Here is an 18484-nt window from a genome sequence, read left to right as displayed (position 1 = left end):
AGGTCAGGAGTGAGGGGTGAGCAGGTAAGGGTTCCTGGAAGTTGAGGATCTGACCAGATTGACCCAGGAGGCTGAAGGAAGAGCACCCAGGGAGAGGGAGCACACAGGTAGAAATATGAGTGAATGTGGCTTGTTTAAAGAACTGAAAGCCATTCTCTGGCGAGATGTGGTATGTGTCTAGTAAATGGCTAGAAGTGAGGCTGGCCGGTAGACAGGGACTGGTCACGAAGGGCTGTGTTTGCCATGCTAAGGACTTTATATCCTAAATTTGATGAGAAGTCAATATTCTTTTTTGTTCTTTTTTCTCCTTTTTTATTGAAGTATAGTTGATTTATAATATTGTGTTAGTTTCAGGTGTACAGCAAAGTGATTTAGTTAATACAGATACATACATATATGTATGTATGTATATATATATATACACATATATATATATATATATTCTTTTTCAGATTCTTTTCCATTATAGGTTATTACAAGATATTGAATATAGTACCCTGTGCTATACAGTAGGTCCTTGTTGTTTATCTGTTTCATATATAGTAGTGTGTATTTGTTAGTTCCAAACTCCTAATTTATCCCTACTCCCCCTTTTCCCCTTTAGTAACCAGAAGTTTGTTTTCTATGAGTCTGTTTTGTAAATAAGTTCATTTCTATCATTTTTTTAGGTTCCACATATAAGTGATATCATGTGATATTTGTCTTTCTCTCTTTGATTTACTTCACTTAGTATGATAATCTCTAGGTCTGTCCATGTTGCTGCAAATGATATTATTTCATTCTTTTTTATGGCTGAGTAATATTCCAGCACATATATACCACATCTTCTTTATCCACTCATTTGCCAATGGACACTTAATTTGCTTGCATGTCTTGGCCATTGTAAATAGTGCTGCTGTAAACATTGGGGGGCATGTATTTTTTTGAATTCGCGTTTTCATCTTTTCCAGATATATGCCCAGGAGTGGGATTGCTGGATCATATCAGTAACCTATTTTTAGTTTTCGAAGGAACCTCCATACTGTTCTCCATAGTGGCTGCACCAATTTACATTCTCACCAACAGTGTAGGAGGGTTCCCTTTTCTCCACACCCTCTCCAGCATTTATTATTTGTAGACTTTTTGATGATGGCCATTCTGAGTGGTGTGAGGTGGTACCTTATTGTAGTTTTGATTTGCATTTCTCTCATAATTAGCAGTGTTGAGCATTTTTTCATGTGCCTGTTGGCCATCTATATGTCTTCTTTGGAGAAATGTCTGTTTAGGTCTTTGGCCCATTTTTTAATTGGGTTGTTTGGGTTTTTTTGATATTGAGCTGTATGAGCTGTTTGTATATTTTGGAAATTAAGCCCTTGTCAGTTGCACCATTTGCAAATATTTTCTCCCATTCCATAGGTTGTCTTTTTGTTTTCTTGATGGTTTCCTTTGCTGTGCAAAAGCTTTTAAGTTTAATTAGGTCCCATTTTTAAAATTTTTGCTTTTATTTCTATTCCCTTGGGAGGCTGACCTAAGGAACCGTTACTACAATTTATGTCAGAGAAGGTTTTGCCTATGTTCTCTTTTAGGAGTTTTATGGTATCATGTCTTATATTCAAGTCTTTAAGTCATCTTGAGTTCATTTTTGTATATGGTGTGAGGGTGTGTTCTAACTTCATTGATTTACATGTGGCTGTCCAGCTTTCCCAACGCCACTTGCTGAAGAGAATATCTTTTCCCCATTGTATATTCTTGCCTCCTTTGTCAAAGATTCATTGATCGTAGGTGTGTGGGTTTATTTCTGGGCTCTCTGTTCTGTTGCATTGATCAATATGTCTGTTTTTGTGCCAGTACCATGCTATTTTGATTACTGTAGCTTTGTAGTATTGTCTGAAGTCTGGGAGGGTTATGCCTCCAGCTTTGCTCTTTTTCCTCAGGATTGCTTTGGCAAGTCTGGGTCTTTTGTGGTGCCATATAAATTTTAGGATTATTTGTTCTTGTTCTGTGAAGAATGTCATGGGTAATTTGATAAGGATCACATTAAAATTGTAGATTGCTTTGGGTAGTATGCCCATTTTAACAGTATGAATTCTTTCAACCCAAGAGCATGGGATAGCTTTCCATTTCTTTGAATCATCTTCAATTTCCTTTATTAATGTTTCATAGTTCTCAGAGAAGTCAATATTCTCAAAAACAGTTTTTCCACCCCCATTTATAGAATGTACACATACTCCTTTTAAAAATATTACAACCTATGGTAAATATGAAGGAAGAAATAAAAATCACCTTTAATCTCACTAACTGGAAATAACTACTAGTAAACATTTTGGTATGTTTCTAACCAAGTATGTTTCTATGCATAGATGCAAAAGAAAAGCTTGATCTTATTGTGTTATTTGGTTTGTATCTTACTTTTTCTAATGTAATGTCATGTGTCTGCATTTCCAAGGCCATGCCATTAATAATTATTTGAGAATTTAGCTACTAATGACGGTATATCATAGCCCAACAGATGACTATATCTTATTTTACATAGATGCCTCATGATAGATAAAGTTTTAAGTTGCTTGCATTTTTCACTACTATAAATGATGTCGTGAAAGACAATTTGTTTGTAAATTTATATTCACATCTGCCTGTTTCCTTAGGATACGTCCAGCCACGTCAGTGGCTGACTTTTAAGCAGGCTTGAGATGGACTCAAGTGTGTTTATTTGAAAAGCCATTATGACAGTAATGTGAAGGGTGGATTGGAAAAAGGTGATCTAGAAGCAAGCAGAGGAAAGGTGCTATTTGAGCAATTTAGGCCAAGTGTAAGGGCATAAACTAAGTTATTGGCAGCGAGGTCAGAGAAAAGAGGAAATGATAATGATTCTTAAAGTGTTTGCTTGTTTTCTGTTTATGTATTTGTTTGCATGACAGAGCTTTCTTTGAACCTGATGAAAACTACCAGCATTTTTTACATATGAATTCAGGGGTTTAGGGACCTCTAAGGTGGCTATTGTGGGTAGGGCAAAGAGGTTAGTGGGGCTTAATGGTTCTTTTCCGAAATAGGAAGTACTACGAGGAAAAACAGGTTTGAAGGGTTGGAGTGGGGAGGAGAAATTTATGAGTCCAGTATTAGATGGATCAGGTAAAACTGTCAGGGAGATAGTTTATAAATTGATGTAATGGCTTAAGAGAGAGGTCAGAGCAGGATGTGAGGATGTGGGAGCCATCCCCACAAAGGTGGTGGTATTGAGACCCTGGACACGAAAGTACCCTAGAGATGAGGGTGTTTATGTGAAGGGCACTTGGGGCATAACCAGGGAGACAACCTTCTCCTAAGTAGCAGACAAGGGGGAAACTAGAGAAGGAGCTAGAAGATAAGTACGAAGAAAACCAGAAGATAAGAGACACAAGAGTTTCAAGGAAAAAGTCATCAAACTGTCAAATATTGCAGAGGTCGAGCAAGAAAAGGACTGGAGGGCGTCCACAGGAGCAATTTAAGTCACCTGGAAATGTGGAATGAACAGATTCAGAGGAATTGTGGGGCTGGAAGCCAGACTGTAGCTTGCAGTGAGGACTAAAGGGAGCTGCAGGAGTAGAACATTCATGGCTTTTTTCTAAGAGAGCTTGTTGTGAAGGGCTGGAGAGGGCCAGGTGAGAGCTAGAGTGAGATGGGGCAGCAGAAGGTTCACTTTTTCTTCTTGTTTATGTTCAAGAAGCAAAGCTGGGTTTCCAAATTGTCATGTGACTTCGATGACCTCTCCAACATTTGCTATTTGCCATGTTTAAAATCCTTTTATTGGTGATTATTGTTTTGGACATGGTATACTCTGTCCAAGCTTCCAGCAAAAGCATTGCTGCCCAAACTCCTAGCATCTTACTTCAAGTTCTGTTTAAACAAGCCAAGACCTCCATGTTTGCTCATAGTCTCATTGGATTTTAATTAGACTCCCCTCTCAGGTTTTAAGCTTCAGCATGCTAATATTTGGAGTTGCAGTTTTTAAATTACAGAATATGACTTGTGTCCTTGAAGTTTGACCTTTACCTGAAGAATTGTTTGAAAATGGAAAATGTTTAAATGTTGCAGGTTAGAGAATGTCTTTATTGTGTTGCCAAATGCTGAATGACAGAGAGATTTAATTCTAACAAGCACTAATTATAAAGGGGAAAAAAAATCAAAAGGTGATGTCAGCCAGAATCAAAGTGAACCAGAACAAGAAATACTTTTATTGGTTACAGAACATCAACAATGTGTGATACAGCCTTATTCACTTACTTTACTAGCAATGAAAATACTGTAGGCTGTCTCTAGGGGGTTCAGACAGGCTTATTGAAGACATAATCATTTTGATAGGTGTTATTCGTTGGTAATATGATGCTCTGGAGCTGCAGAAAATTGCTTATTTTTAGAGATATGCTAAATGTTCTTGGCTTTAAAAAAACAAAACAATATGGCAAAGATTTTATAACTTGGAAGAAGTGGATAGTCAATGCAGTGTATCCACTGGTTTCTTGCTTAACAGTAAATTAGCCTATTTTTGAATGTTACTTCTCTCAGCACAATTGCTTTAAATATTTTGACATCAAAAAAAGAGGTACCACTTTTTTAGAGGTTATTGTGTTATAATAGAAAACAGTTATCCATTTAGGAGATTAAATAGAGGATATATATGTATACATCAATACATACATACACACACACATGTATATAAATAGGCATGTGTGTGTGTGTGTCTTTGCTTTATAAAGAACCTGGTTATCTTTTTCTTAAGGTGAGATTTATTTTTCTTGAAGATAAGATTTTACTCCGAAATTCTTGGTCCTGTCTTCTTTCTCTTTGTTTTCCAGTGAAATTCATTATTATATCTTTTAACAGTCTTTGGAACTCTCTTCCTCCCCATGCTGTCCAGAACCTGAGGCCATTCCATTAATCATTCTTTCACCATTCTAGCCAGTTCTCTTCTTGACTTCTCATTGACTCTAATTCAGTCTTCCCAGGCTCAACCTCATCGTTTGGCATCTTTGCCACTGTACCTGGGCTGCTGAGCACTGTTAGCTGAAACTTGACAACTGTGCCAATTATAGCCTCTGTAAATTCATGGTCTCCAGTCTGGTAGGGCCCCAAGACGGCCTCTGCAATCCTTGATTGTTCTACACTTTCACCGCTGTCTTCCTATTTTCTCCCTGCCACCTGTTCCCTCAGTCTCAGAAAATAATCTTGACTTCTGTTTTATTGAGACCACCCGGCAGGAACTCCTGAACATCCTCTTCTTTTACTAACATTCCCTGTCACTACCTACAAATTTTCTCAACACATATCACCTTCTAGTTATTTTCCTACGTTTTCTCCTTAACTTGGTCACCACGCTGCTCAAAAGAGCAGAGCCTTTTGTTTCTCCTTCTACCCTCTGGCTTCCATTCAAAACTGCTAAGTGTTAACACCTATGAGATCGTTTTCAACCTTCACTTTATTTGACCTTTAAGGCATTTTAACATTATTCAGTACTACCTCTAAGCATGTTCCTCAGTGTTCATAAAAACTCCTCACTTTGGGAATTTCTCCCACCTTACTTTCTCACAAATTCAAAGTTGCCATTTTTCCAAAATAGCAGGAAAAAATTTAAGCATTTAATGCTTTACAACATAATAATTGATATGAATGCTTATCATTCAGTATTAATTATACTTCTAAAATTACATTATACTTTTATATATAGTGTATAAATATAACTCAGTATTAGTTATACTTTTAAAAGATAAAGAAACATATATTAATTATTCCTTGGTTTCTTCTTTCCTAGTTAATGAAGGAGTTCCCTCTCCTGAGCATGTTCAACATCCATGAAAACCTTTTAGAAGCCCTTCTGGAACTACAAGCATATGCTGATGTTCAGGCAGTCTTAGCAAAGTATGATGGTAAGTCCTTGGGTACTTTTATCTACTTGAATATTCCTCTCTTCTTGATATATTTCAATGATTAGATCAGAAGGATCATTTTTATAGCACAGAACTTTGATAACTATCCTCTTAGAGAATTTCCACCTGATTTCCATGGTCAGGAATCACTCAGAACCTCTGCAGGTAGCATGTACCTTGTGGGAACAGCACTGACTGTTTGAGCTCCTGCTGTGACCCCTCATCGGCCGACTGTGACCACTACCTGTTGGTTATGTTGATCCTTCAAAGCAATAGAACAGCTGGTAGCTCTTGCTACAAACCTTGTGACAGTTCAGTAATATTTGAAGATAAGATCATGGCCCTTTCATCCCAGGTCTTCTCCTCATTAGCAGAATAACCCCCATTTCTTCCTATGAGAGGCTTTGTGGTCCCTTTGCCATTCTGGTTACTCACCCATGAGCACAAAATAACATTTTGCCTCTTCTTAATAAACCAGAAAAATAAGCGGACATCTCCTAGATATTTGAAAATTCTTCTGCTCATATTGCCATTATCTGTGAATTTACTATTTGATTGATTGTACAAAAATTTTCTACATAATTACCTGCCATGACTTAGCTTCTGGAATCTCTGCAGAATTTCATACTATTCTGCCATATTTCATTAACTCTCTCCCGAAAATAAATATATTTGCTTATAAAATGGATATTAGAGAGTGATTACTTATGATCATTGTTTACTTTATAAAATATTCTTTCTTAAGTAAGCATCTTTAGTGCATTTAAAGAATTATTCAGGGGGACTTCCCTGGTGGTGCAGTGGTTAAGAATCCACCTGCCAATGCAGGGGACACGGGTTTGAGCCCTGGTCCGGGAAGATCCCACATGCCGCGGAGTCACTAAGCCCGTGCGCCACAACTACTTAGCCTGTGCTCTAGAGACCGCGAGCCACCACTACTGAGCCCACGTGCCACAACTACTGAAGCCCGCGCGCCTAGAGCCCATGTTCCGCAACAAGAGAAGCCACCGCAATGAGAAGCCCGTGCACCGCAACGAAGAGTAGCCCCTGCTCGCCTCAAGTAGAGAAAGCCCACGCGCAGCAACGAAGACCCAACACAGCCAAAAATAATAAATAAATAAAATTAATTTATAAAAATAAAAAAATAATTATTCAGGTCAAAATATTCATCAAACATATAGGGCAAACTATACTATTTGAGTCTTATTTTTGACATACAGTTCTTCATAAGGAATCGCTGAAATAGGTTAGCGTTGTTACCCCCGCAGTTGGAGGAACTGAGGCATCATGAGACTGTTTTTGTTTTGTTTTATTGTTAATTCTTGCTCAAACTGATGGAAACTAACAACCATCAGCCAGTGGTGGCATCACTTGGCCTGTGCAAACATGAGCACCCTGTGTAACAAGATATATGCTACCTAGTATGGAACTGATTTTAGAAAGAGAGAAAAGTATTTGTGGCGCACTTTATAGTAAACAAAATAAAGACTGTTTGGCCTTCATGTCAGCTCACTTTTGTTCTCTGTTTATATGTGGAACCTCTGTTGGGATAACCTTGGGAGTCTAAGCCAGGAAACTACCTTAGAGGCAAAATGCTCATACATTACAGGCCTTTTAGTACCAGCAGAACCCAGCACATGGGTTCAAGTGGCCATGCACTTTTCCACATGCCACCCTGTAGCCATCAGTGTCATAGCAAGGTTCCAGTGTTCTCATCCCCAGCGCCGACCTACCCTCAGCCTGATACCTCAAGGCTTAAGAAAAGATTTAACTTTGGGATCTCAAATCTCCTAAGGCTCCTTTCATGAAGATTTTGGCTCATTACAGAAATCATCAGCTTTGTGTTACGAGACTGAGTGTAAAATAAAGAAATGAACTCATTTGGAGCTTTCTGTTGTCTCTCTCTATCCCATTGCACAGCCTCTGTTCCACAACAACCAAAAGCTGATTTATTAGATTCTGATAACATATGTTCACATTATTCTTTACAAGAGCTTGTCCCACCCTCCACTAAAGCTTGGCTCTCACTTTGCAAAATTCCTTTGTTGCAAATGGACAAACTCACCATACCAAGGCCCTTGTGTGGAGCTTTGTTTATGTTTGTACCTGGCAACAGAGATGATGTTCTTATTCATTATTCATGGAAAAAGAGCCTCATTAGTGGCATGACACATACTGCTGCTGAGATGCCTTGTTAGGGGTTTTAAGTTCAGCAGTTGTCAATAGACTGCAGATGACCTAACCCCAGCTGAATTCTGGAGGGTGTTTTGGTACAGACTTGGCTTAGGCCAGTGTCATTTACAGTAGACATATAATGAAGTGGCTGCTGAAGTTACTGTTGCTTGAGGAGTGAGCTGCAACCGCACAAGACTATTAAAAACATGCCTCTTCTTCCTCACCCTGTACCATAAAGTGGGCTCTTTCAAGTTCATCCCTGCTGCTTTTTCTGGAGACCCAAGGGAACTTGACCCAGTTCTTGTGCCATTTTCTGCCCCTGTGTTAGAAAGTGGGTGCTTCAGAGGGCTTGGAGTACAGACAGCAATGGGGGTGCCCTGTTCTTTACCCCAGTTCAGATGGCATCATCCTAATCCATGAGATGCTGGAGACAGCACTTTGAAACCCAGTCTCAACATCCCTCGCCATCGAGCCACACCCAAAGCAGCAGGATTATACGTTATCTTTGCAAATTGGAATGCTCTGGTTTGGTAGCTGTTACTTGGATGTTTTATGGGTACAGCAATCCTTCTTTATTACATTTGCTAGGTAGCTGAATTTTTTTTAAGTAGTATGTTGGGAAGTGACACAGTGGGATTAGTGCTGATTTTCTGACCTTTGCAAAAAGGATTTAGAAATATGGTAAAGCATGGGGGAAAAAAACACAGCATGTTCTGAGGAAAGGAGGAAGGCCACCTATATTCCCTTTGCCTCATTCTTATTCTTCTCCACTTTTTATTTGCTTTGACTTTTAAAAGTGACATTTACAAAGTCCTTTTACAGTGAAGCCCTTTGGCAACCCTGGATTCTTATTGGATTACCAGTTAACTGATCACACCTCCTTGTAAACTGCAGTCTAATTTTGATTTTTTCCCTTGAGATAACTTCTGAACTTATATTATTCTAGCCATTAGTCTGAAATGCTGTCTTGGCAGCCTCAGGAGTTTTCATGCTCTTCTAGTTTCAATTTGTTAACCAACATTATGGGTGGGCAGTTTTTATCCAGGTGGTTGGTGTTGGTTTTGGAGTGTCCTTCACACAATAACTAAAAAAACAGCAGCAGCAACAGCTAGCATTGAGTTCTTATAATGTGTCAGGGTCAGACGTGATTCTAAGCTCTATGTGGATGGACTCATTTATTCTCACCACAAGCATATGAGGTAGGTACTATTATTAGCCCCATTTTACAGCTGTGGTAACTGGTACAGAGAAGAGTTAAGTAATTTGCTGAAGTGAAGAGCCTAAGATGTCAAGTAAAGCCATGGAGATGTTATGTTATGAGAGCAGAGATAAACTGAGAGCAGTCTTTGTTCAGTAAGATGTGAATTCTACGAGGAAAGGAAAGCCAGGATAAAAGCTGAGGTGGTCTGACCCCTGGTCCGTGCTCTTAACCATCATCATACTTCCACTGGTCTCTGCTGTTGGCAGTATTTTTAATTGTTTTTATTAACACTGTTCTTGTTGTTATTATCAGCTACGGTTTGTTGAGAACCTACCATGTGCCAAGCACATTGCACACATTACCTATAACCCTTACAGTGTCTTTGCAAGGGGGTAGTTATTCCATTTTAGCAGATGCAGAAACTGAGGCTTGTGAATTTAAGTAACTTTCAAGACAACATTCCTTGAAAACTGTAGAACTGAGATGCAAATTCAGGTTTAGCTGGCTTTAAAAGCCCATGTGTTTTTCATAAACGTAAGCCTTGCTGAAGTGACTTTCTCTCTCTCACTCCTCTTACAAAGGCATGAATTAGGCGGGCTGGAGCCGTGGTGCAGAATTTCAGTAATGCCAAATTGTCTTTTAAGATTCTTTTAAAATTATTCCTTAAGAACTGGGCATATCTATATTTGCCTATCTTTCTGAAACCATCTTCAGAATATGGCTTTCCATCTTAAACGTGTACCTGATTTCTTTAGTCACAAAGGGGATTTGATGTATGGTGATTCATTTAATTTGAGGTTTATCTTTTTTTTTTCAGTCATACATTAGCTGTAAAGACAGATATGTTTTTTAAGATCATTAAGTCATCAGAACCTTCTTTTTCAAAGCCATTGAGAAAGTTGTTACAAGCTTTGGATTGCCTTTCAAAGAAGTTTATAGGCCACCTAGGTTGAAAGCTTAAGTCTCAAAGATTAGGGTGGGAATGGAGAAAAGAATTCATGCGTTTCTTATTCATTATCATTTGCCCATTTCAATTTTAGAAGAATCTCACAGAGCAAGTGAATAGGAATGTGAGTGCTAATTTTGTGAGCATTTCCTTTGGGAGTGTCTAGTTCTGTCTCTAGTTAGTGATCCCTGAGGATGCCAAAGGCAGTCCTGTTGGTGGGGAAGAGGACTAGCCCTGGTGCCAGCCTGCTGAGATCAAGTCCTAGCTCTGCCTTCCACTGGCTGAGGGAACTTCAGCAAATCACTTAACCTTCTAAGCTTCCATTTCTTTCTCTGGAAAGGGAATCGAGGCTTAGAAAGCCTAAGTAACTTGCCCAGGATCACACAGCTGGGAATTTGTTGTGAGGATTAAAGCGGTTAATCCATGGTAAATGTTTAGAACAGTGCGGGCCACACAGTAAGAATTCAGTAATTATTAACCATTATAAAGAGCTAAGGTGACCACTCCTGAACTTCACCTCTGTTCTCAATCCATTTCGTTCAAATGGAAAACCACACATAAAATGTCAGTTAAAATGAGAGCATAAAAGCCCAGTCTTTTGCCCCCCCAAAAGTGTTATGGCTTGTTATTAAAATTAATTTTAGATCTCATAGGACATATGTGTAGATATTTGATAAGAATGGAAATGCTTAGTTTTATCTATAAACAACTCTAACATTTGGAAAGCTGAAAAATAAAAAATGCACAACATTTTCACTCCTGATCAAAAGACAAATTGTTTCAGCCTTGGGGCAATTTGTACCAATAGAAATACAAATCCTAGCTCTTTTCGATATTTACTCCATTAGGTCATTTAGTGATTGCTCTAAATTTGGGGGCAGGAACTTCCCTGTGAGGGACAGCTGGTCTTTTTTATAGTCACGAATACTATATAAGTGCAACAACTATATCAAGACCATTTTTACTGGTGCCATCAAGCCCATCCTAAATTAGCATTATTATCTACCATCTGGCAATGTGCAAAGGGTATACTTTCAAGAACAAGACATGTTTGTAACATTGGGGGAAATGCTTTCATCTCAGTAGATTGAAAACAGAAATTCTAAAGAAAGCATGAGGGAATCACTCTATGTTGAGACTTCAGAGAATAAGCTTTTTGCTAATCATTGGTTTGCAGTCAGCATGTAGTTATAAGTAAAAATTTTGTACACTTTGTTCATTGCCTAGGGCCTTATAACTAGTACAAGTTACTCAACTATCATCTCCATTCCTCTGAAATGGTCACTGGATACCCTGTCTTTTGATTAGGCTGTTTTCCATTTATGTTTGTGGAATAAGAGGGATTTGAGATGCCAGAAAGACCAGTGAATAAAATCTCTATTGATGGGACTTCCCTGGTGGTGCAGTGGTTAAGACTCCACTCTCCCAGTGCAGGGGGCCCGGGTTCGATCCCTGGTCATGGAACTAGATCCCACATGCATGCCACAACTAAGCGTTCACATGCCACAACTAAGGGGCCCTCGAGCCACAACTAAGACCTGGCACAAGCAAATAAAATAAATAAATATTTTGAAAAAATCTGTATTGAAGCAGTCAGCATCAGGCTGTCCAGACCTCCAAAATGGTGCTTTTCGGTCAAGTGTATGTATAGATGTGAGTTCTGATGCCATAGGCACAGGCAGCTTCTGAGACGTATCCACTACAAAAGGAGGCTGCATTCAAGAAAGAGGGTTTGAAGTGCCATCAGTCCCTAGTGACAGACTCGAAGCCTAGTCCAGCTCCCTTCCCTGGCCTGGCTCTTATGGAAAAGATCAAGGATACCTGGCAAATGCTGAAGAGAATCCTTGTGTAAAAGATAGGCAGATAATCCCATTGCTGCTTCAAAGAAGAAAATAATTATCAGCACTGACACCATGGGCTATGGCTTCAGGCTGGTAAGCACGAGTGACTGAGAAGTGATGGCCCTGTATAGCTTTGCAGTGGGTGCTCTGCTGACTTGGAAACTAAGAGGTAGATCTGTCAAGAGGACTAGGCCTTTGAGGTTACAAAGGGCTAGGCCTTTGAGATTACAAAGTGCATGTATATACAATACATGCAATGAGCAGGAGTTCTGATAACAGATGCTATTTCAGTGAAGACTGTATGTGTGAAAAACTTCTACAATCTCTGATGATGGAAGATATTTTATGATTGCATACATCTGTAATTCACAGAGTTGGCACATGAACAAACCCTCTAAATTTATGCTGGCTTTAGTCATCCTTACTGCCCAGTTATAATTTACCAAGGTAACATCCCTCCTTAGCTGGCCATCACCATCACAGAAACTGCCATATTTGGTTCCAGGGCACCAGCCACAGAAGGGCCTCCTGACACAGACCTTTTGGGGTAATCCAATTCAAAAGTTGCAAATAAGATCTGTTGTTTGGCTTTGTAGCATGATAGTTGAATCCGTGTTGCCTGCCTCTCCCCCTGCTCCAGATGACCAAGATCATGTAGTATTTCCCCATCCTAGGTGGTACGTCATTTTGAGGTTCTAGTATATCAGTCCTTTTTATTTCTTCAGTGAAGTTTTTGCCTTTGGTTGAAAGGGGACCTTAGATTGGCTTTTTGAAGGTGGGACAAAAAGACTTCATACTGTCTGGAACCAAAAAAAACAAATCTAAAGACAGAATTTTATATACCTATTGTTTTAATTGCATCATATCACGAACAGGAGTAAACTGAGAAATTTTATTGAAGACAGTCACATGGAGGACAGCATCACATAATGGTACAGTAAATAAGACATTACAGTCCACAAACAGGAAGGAGAAGTGGGCTGCATTTTCATTAGTTTGTTTTTCAATTTTGTTTGGTTAGTCAGTTCGTGGCTCCAAAAGTGTCTGTTAAGGCTACACAAACTTCAAGTATATCAATTTGCTGGGCAACCAAGAAAAGTGATGCTTGATACTATGTAATCTTAATGGTTACAAGAGTAATTAGGTTAATTTTTTCAAATTAATTCAGCAAGGATCTATCAAACCTTTATGTTGAAGATACTAACTTTTAGGTGCTTCCACATTCAGAGATGAATATGATTTACTCTGTGTCGCCAAGAAGCTTTCAGTCTATTGAAGAAAGATGTTAAAAACAAAAAACAACCCGTGGTGAGTCGAGGTGGGGTGAATCCGTGCTCAGTGAATCAGTTTGAAACATGCTGTGGGAAGTACAGAGAAAGAAACTCTTTGAGAGCAAGCCCTGTGTCCTCTTCTTCTTGGACACTTGTGTACTACAGTAGGTGTTCAGAGCATCTATGGTGAATGAACAACTTGTTAGATGGAGATGCACTATGGCATAGTGTCCTTACTTGTGAGGTGCTTTGGGACTTACTTATCTGCTGGTTGCTACTCTTGAAAACATTCTTTTAGAAGTATAGATGTAAAATTGACCCTCAACTGACTAATCTCATGCACAGGGAAAGTAATGACCCTTTAAAAATTACATCTTGATTGTTATTATTGTTGCGGATGAACAAAAGGAAATCAGGCGAAAAGATTATTACTGGAAAAATTCTGTCCTATCTAAAGTTTTGCCCCATGGGTTTTCTGAGACACATCAAATTGACAGTTTTACTCACAATTACATAAATTTGTCCTAAGATTATTTCATTGAATTTCAGGTTTGATCTTATGAGCCATTTATGACTTTTGAAAACCTAAGAGTCATCCTCCCTGAGATGACTTTTTTTTTTTTTTCAGCAGCATCATTCTCGTAAAGGGTCCTTGGGAGCCAGAAGATGTGTGGTTTGCCTTCCTTGTCTCTGGACAAAAATTCTACTTTTCTTCAACCTTGTTTCAGCTTTTACTCTTGCTTTCTTCCTGCCCCACTTTTTCATTCCACTGCTTTTTCAAATAGACATCTAGATTTAGAGCACAGTCCAATGTCATGCCTTCTGCCGGAATGCTGTAAGCAAAGATAAAGGGAGTATACATGTTGAGAAATAACAAGTTTATGACTCCCTCTTAAAGCACCCATCAACACTGATCACTTTTGGCTCCCAGAAGCTAAATTAGAAGTAAATGTTTGCATGTTGAAGGAAGGTAATATCAAGTGATTTGATATGTTAGTACATTAACTTAGGATTTTATTCAGCAAACACTGACCACCAACTATGTTTCAAACACTGCTTTGTGTTGTGGGTACAAAGTGATGAAGAAACACACCTTTTACCCCTAAAGCACACCATGTAAGTAGGAGAGGGAAATAAGAGAATGGACAATCGCTGTAAAGTGTAAAGACTGATAGAGTTTAACCCAAGATGGAAGGGACACCTCATCCAGGGTAATAGGGAAGCCACCCCAGTGGAGGTGGGATCTGTGCTGAGCCAGACAGCGCAGGTGCTGGAGTCAAAGAGAATATGTCCAGAGGTTCAGGGCAGGATTGACACAGCTTGTGAGGAGAACTCTGTTTCCCACAGAGCAGAGGGAAGACAGAGGCTGTAGCAAAGGGCTGAACTTGCACTGAGTGAGTTAAGCAGGGGCCAGGCCTCAAAGAGCTTTGGATCTAGTTTGGATTTTGTTCTGGAGACCATGGAGAGACTTGGAGGCAATGTCAGCAGAGGAGGGGCTTCAGCCTGCGCCCAGAGTGAAGGGAGTGGCACAGTGGATTCACACTCTGCCCTCCCCCTTTTTTTTTTGCGGTACGCGGGCCTCTCACCGCTGTGGCCCCTCCTGTTGCGGAGCACAGGCTCCGGACGCGCAGGCTCAGCGGCCACGGCTCACGGGCCCAGCCGCTCCGCGGCACGTGGGATCTTCCCGGACCGGGGCACGAGCCCCTGTTCCCTGCATCGGCAGACGGACTCTCAACCACTGCGCCACCAGGGAAGCCCCTCTGCCCTTTTTTTGATTTGAGGTGGTTGAGAGATGAACGCTGGGAAAGCCCTAAGATGTGAAGGAGTAGAATGCCGCTGGAGAGGACTGCGGAGGTGATTTCAGACTCTGCGAAGAAACAGAATTCTATCCTTCAGGGAGACATATGCAGGGTTTTCCAACCAATAAGGATAAAAGAGTTTTTAGAGTTTGGTTTTTCTTCTTTATACAACTAATGGGAATCCCAGTGCAGAAACTGTTTTTATTTCCTGGGTGATCAAAACTTTCTATTTTAAACTATAACTACTTCATTTCATTTGCTCTGTGGGGATCTCTTTCTTAACTATGTAGACCCAGTATAACCCTTAGATAATCTGTCTTTCGGGGGCATGTAACTAAGACTTTATCAAGAGCCTGCCAGGATTTATGTAGCCCACCAACACCTGCCTACTTCTGCTGAGTCATGACAACGACATGAGGAGGGGAAAAAAAGTGGAATGTGGGGAACAGGTGGAAGGTCCACCTAGTCTTTAGAGGTTGTGAATTTGGAGCAGGCGATATGAAGTCCTGCACCTGTCAATCTACGAGTCTCATTTGCTAAAAGCAAAGCATCTGACAAGGTCTTGTCTTACTGATACTTTAATTACAACCAAAGTAAACAAAGCCTGAGAGTAGTTAAATACCTTGGAGTTAATTCTTACCAAAAAGGAAGCACCTTAAAGGAGAGCTTGTTATCGTATAGCTTATAATAACAATAACGAGAAGTCACACCCATTTTTAATTCAAAGGAAAGATAAATATAAACCCATAAATGGAGATTCAATAAATACCTTGTGCGGACACTATGTGGCATAGGAGATACAGAGATTTTTAAAGTGGAAATTGGTTCAAAAAGGATGAGAGATTCTAAAAGATGAGATTATAGTTATTCCCACTGGGGAAAAAATGTAAAATTAAACACAAATGATTAAAGTTTATGAAAATATCAGAATGACAAATAGCTAAATAAGTATATACAAGTGAGGTAGAAACCTGTCAGCAGGTGTTCTGGGTGGCTAAAGTTCAGGGGAGGCAAAAGTCTCAAGACTTTAATTGTGAAGCCATTTTCCAAGGAAAATGATAAAGTATAAGAGAATGATGATAAGGAAAATAAAAGCAAGTACCACATTGGCAGTATGGGATGGTGACAAAGACATGCTATTGCAAGACCATCTCTGTCACTAATTAGTTAGGCAGCTCTTAAGTATATCATTTAGCTTCCCTGGGCCTGTATTTTTTATCTGTAAAATGAAAGATTTTTGAGGGCTGACCTTCACAGTCATGTGCTGTTGTCCAATTCTTTGATTGATCTTGCAGGACTACTATCTGGGTAAGAAAGTAATGTGTTAATAAGTTAATAAAAATATACAACTATTCACTCCTATTTTCTATTTCCCCTCAATACTTTTGATTCTTTTTTTCCTTAAGAATTTTAACAAATAAATCAATCCCAGCAAAATTCTAGAGGAGAGAAATATGTGGTTTATGAACACTTAGGAAAGAGGTGATTGAAGATCTAGCATGGATTTACTGAAGAAGTTGTGTGACATAAAAACAGATGAGATAGTACATGTGAAAATATTTGTAGGCTATACAATAATATTTAAATGTTTCTTGTTAAGGTCATTTTTCTTTATATTTCTGAATTAGAGAAATGCCATGGAAGTATTTGTATCTTTATTTAAATAAAATATTTGATAATTTTTTTAACATCTTATTGGAGTATAATTGCTTTACAGTGGTGTGTTAGTTTCTGCTTTATAACAAAGTGAATTTTGATAATGCTTTTAATGCTGTCTTTTTAGGTAACGTGGATCAGTGGGGTTATGATACCTATTACACCATTAATAAATGGTATAACTTAATGGTATAATATAATAACTATTAATAAATGGTTGCACATAGATCATTGCAGACTGTTGCAAATTTAGGGTGATCTCTAGAATACCATTTTTGGATTCTCTCCTTGGTATTGCCATGGTCAGTTTGTTTTTAAATCAGACCTTGTCAACAATATAGCACAGTTAAAAAGCGTGTGTTCTGGGGGAAGCTCATATTTATTCTAAGTGTGTGATGTTGGCATATTTCTTAACTGTTCTATGCCTCACTTTCCCCATCTATAAAACAGGGTTAGCAGTAGGTCCTATCTCATAAGATGGCTCTGAGGATTAATGTGTGTAAGTGATTAACACCAGTGCCTGGCACTTAATAAGCCCTTGATAAATGTTAGCAGTAATTTTGATGATGATAATAATCATATGGGGAAGAAGGTGTACCTACGAGGTATATGGAACAAAGCTGTGAGTGGTAGGTTGAGTTACAACAATGACTGATAGCCTGGACTAATATGCTGAAACGATTAATACTTAATGGTTTAAATTTTATTTTTCTATAAATTTATTTTATTTTTGGCTGCATTGGGTCTTTGTTGCTGCATGTGGCGCGAGCTTTCTGTAGTTGCAGCGTGCGGTGGTTTCTCTTGTTGTGGAGCACGGGCTCTAGGTGCACGGGCTTCAGTAGTTGTGGCACGTGGGCTCTAGAGCGCAGGCTCAGTAGTTGTGGTGCACAGGCTTAGCTGCTCCGAGGCATGTGGGATCTTCCCAGACCAGGGATCGTGTCCCCTGCATTGGCAGGTGGATTCTTAACCACTGTGCCATCAGGGAAGTCCTAGATTTTATTTTAAGAATTAAAATTTAATGGAGTCAAATGTGAAATCCTGCTCATAGGTTCAAAAATTCTCATGGCTGAAGTAAAAGAGAAAAGACCTGGCTTTGGCGGAAATTGCTTTGAATAGAATCAGAGTGGTTTTGTTGACCACACGACCATAGGGACAAACTGCTTCAGCTGCTCAGCTTCAGGGCCAGCCCAGCTAGTGCTCAGAGAATGGTTGTGGCCAGGGCTCCTCAGACTGCACGTTTCCCCTGAGCTCTGTACTGTCAGGTTTCAGGGATTCAGATGATTATTTCCACTTCTAATTCTCATATTTTGAAATCACCCATGGCTCTGTAACAAAAATAAGTGAGAAGTTCTGAAGACTGTGTCAGTTGAGGGGCTGGAAGTATTTATTCTGGAAAAGATTAGGTTTAGAGGAGATAATTTAACCATCTTAGTATTTGAAAGGCCAACCTGAAAAATAATCGGATTCTGTTCATTAAACTAGGAAGTAATTTTTAGATAAGGATGCATAAAGTGAATGGAGGGGCCAGAATGACGAAAGGCAAGTAAGAGAAGGCAGCTTCAGGAGACACAGGATTGTAGGTTTGGCTTTTTTTTTTTTTCATCTTTTTTATTGTGGTATAAATTACATATTGTAACATGCACAAATCTTAAATGTAGAGCTGGATGGCTTTTCACCTATGTATATACCTCTGTGATCACCACCCAGAATCATAGA

At 39.3% G+C, this 18484-nt stretch overlaps 1 protein-coding gene across 12 annotated transcripts in view; it reads left to right on the top strand.

The window, feature by feature from the left end:
• Positions 1–18484, top strand: part of ST7 (suppression of tumorigenicity 7) — a 259056-nt gene that overhangs the window by 196752 nt on the left and 43820 nt on the right. For all 12 annotated transcript variants that reach the window (XR_010842130.1, XR_010842131.1, XM_067042292.1 and 9 more), the window contains one exon: positions 5765–5879. Coding sequence is in view for 10 of the 12 variants with exons in the window: in XM_067042292.1 (XP_066898393.1) it covers positions 5765–5879 (115 nt within the window). In the remaining 2 variants the exon portion in view is untranslated. The remainder of the gene's footprint in view (positions 1–5764; positions 5880–18484) is intronic.

Source organism: Kogia breviceps, chromosome 9 (genome assembly GCF_026419965.1).
Source record: "Kogia breviceps isolate mKogBre1 chromosome 9, mKogBre1 haplotype 1, whole genome shotgun sequence".
NCBI lineage: Eukaryota > Metazoa > Chordata > Mammalia > Artiodactyla > Physeteridae > Kogia > Kogia breviceps.
Note: the sequence above shows the minus strand (reverse complement) of the source record. Positions and strands in the feature narration are given on the sequence as shown.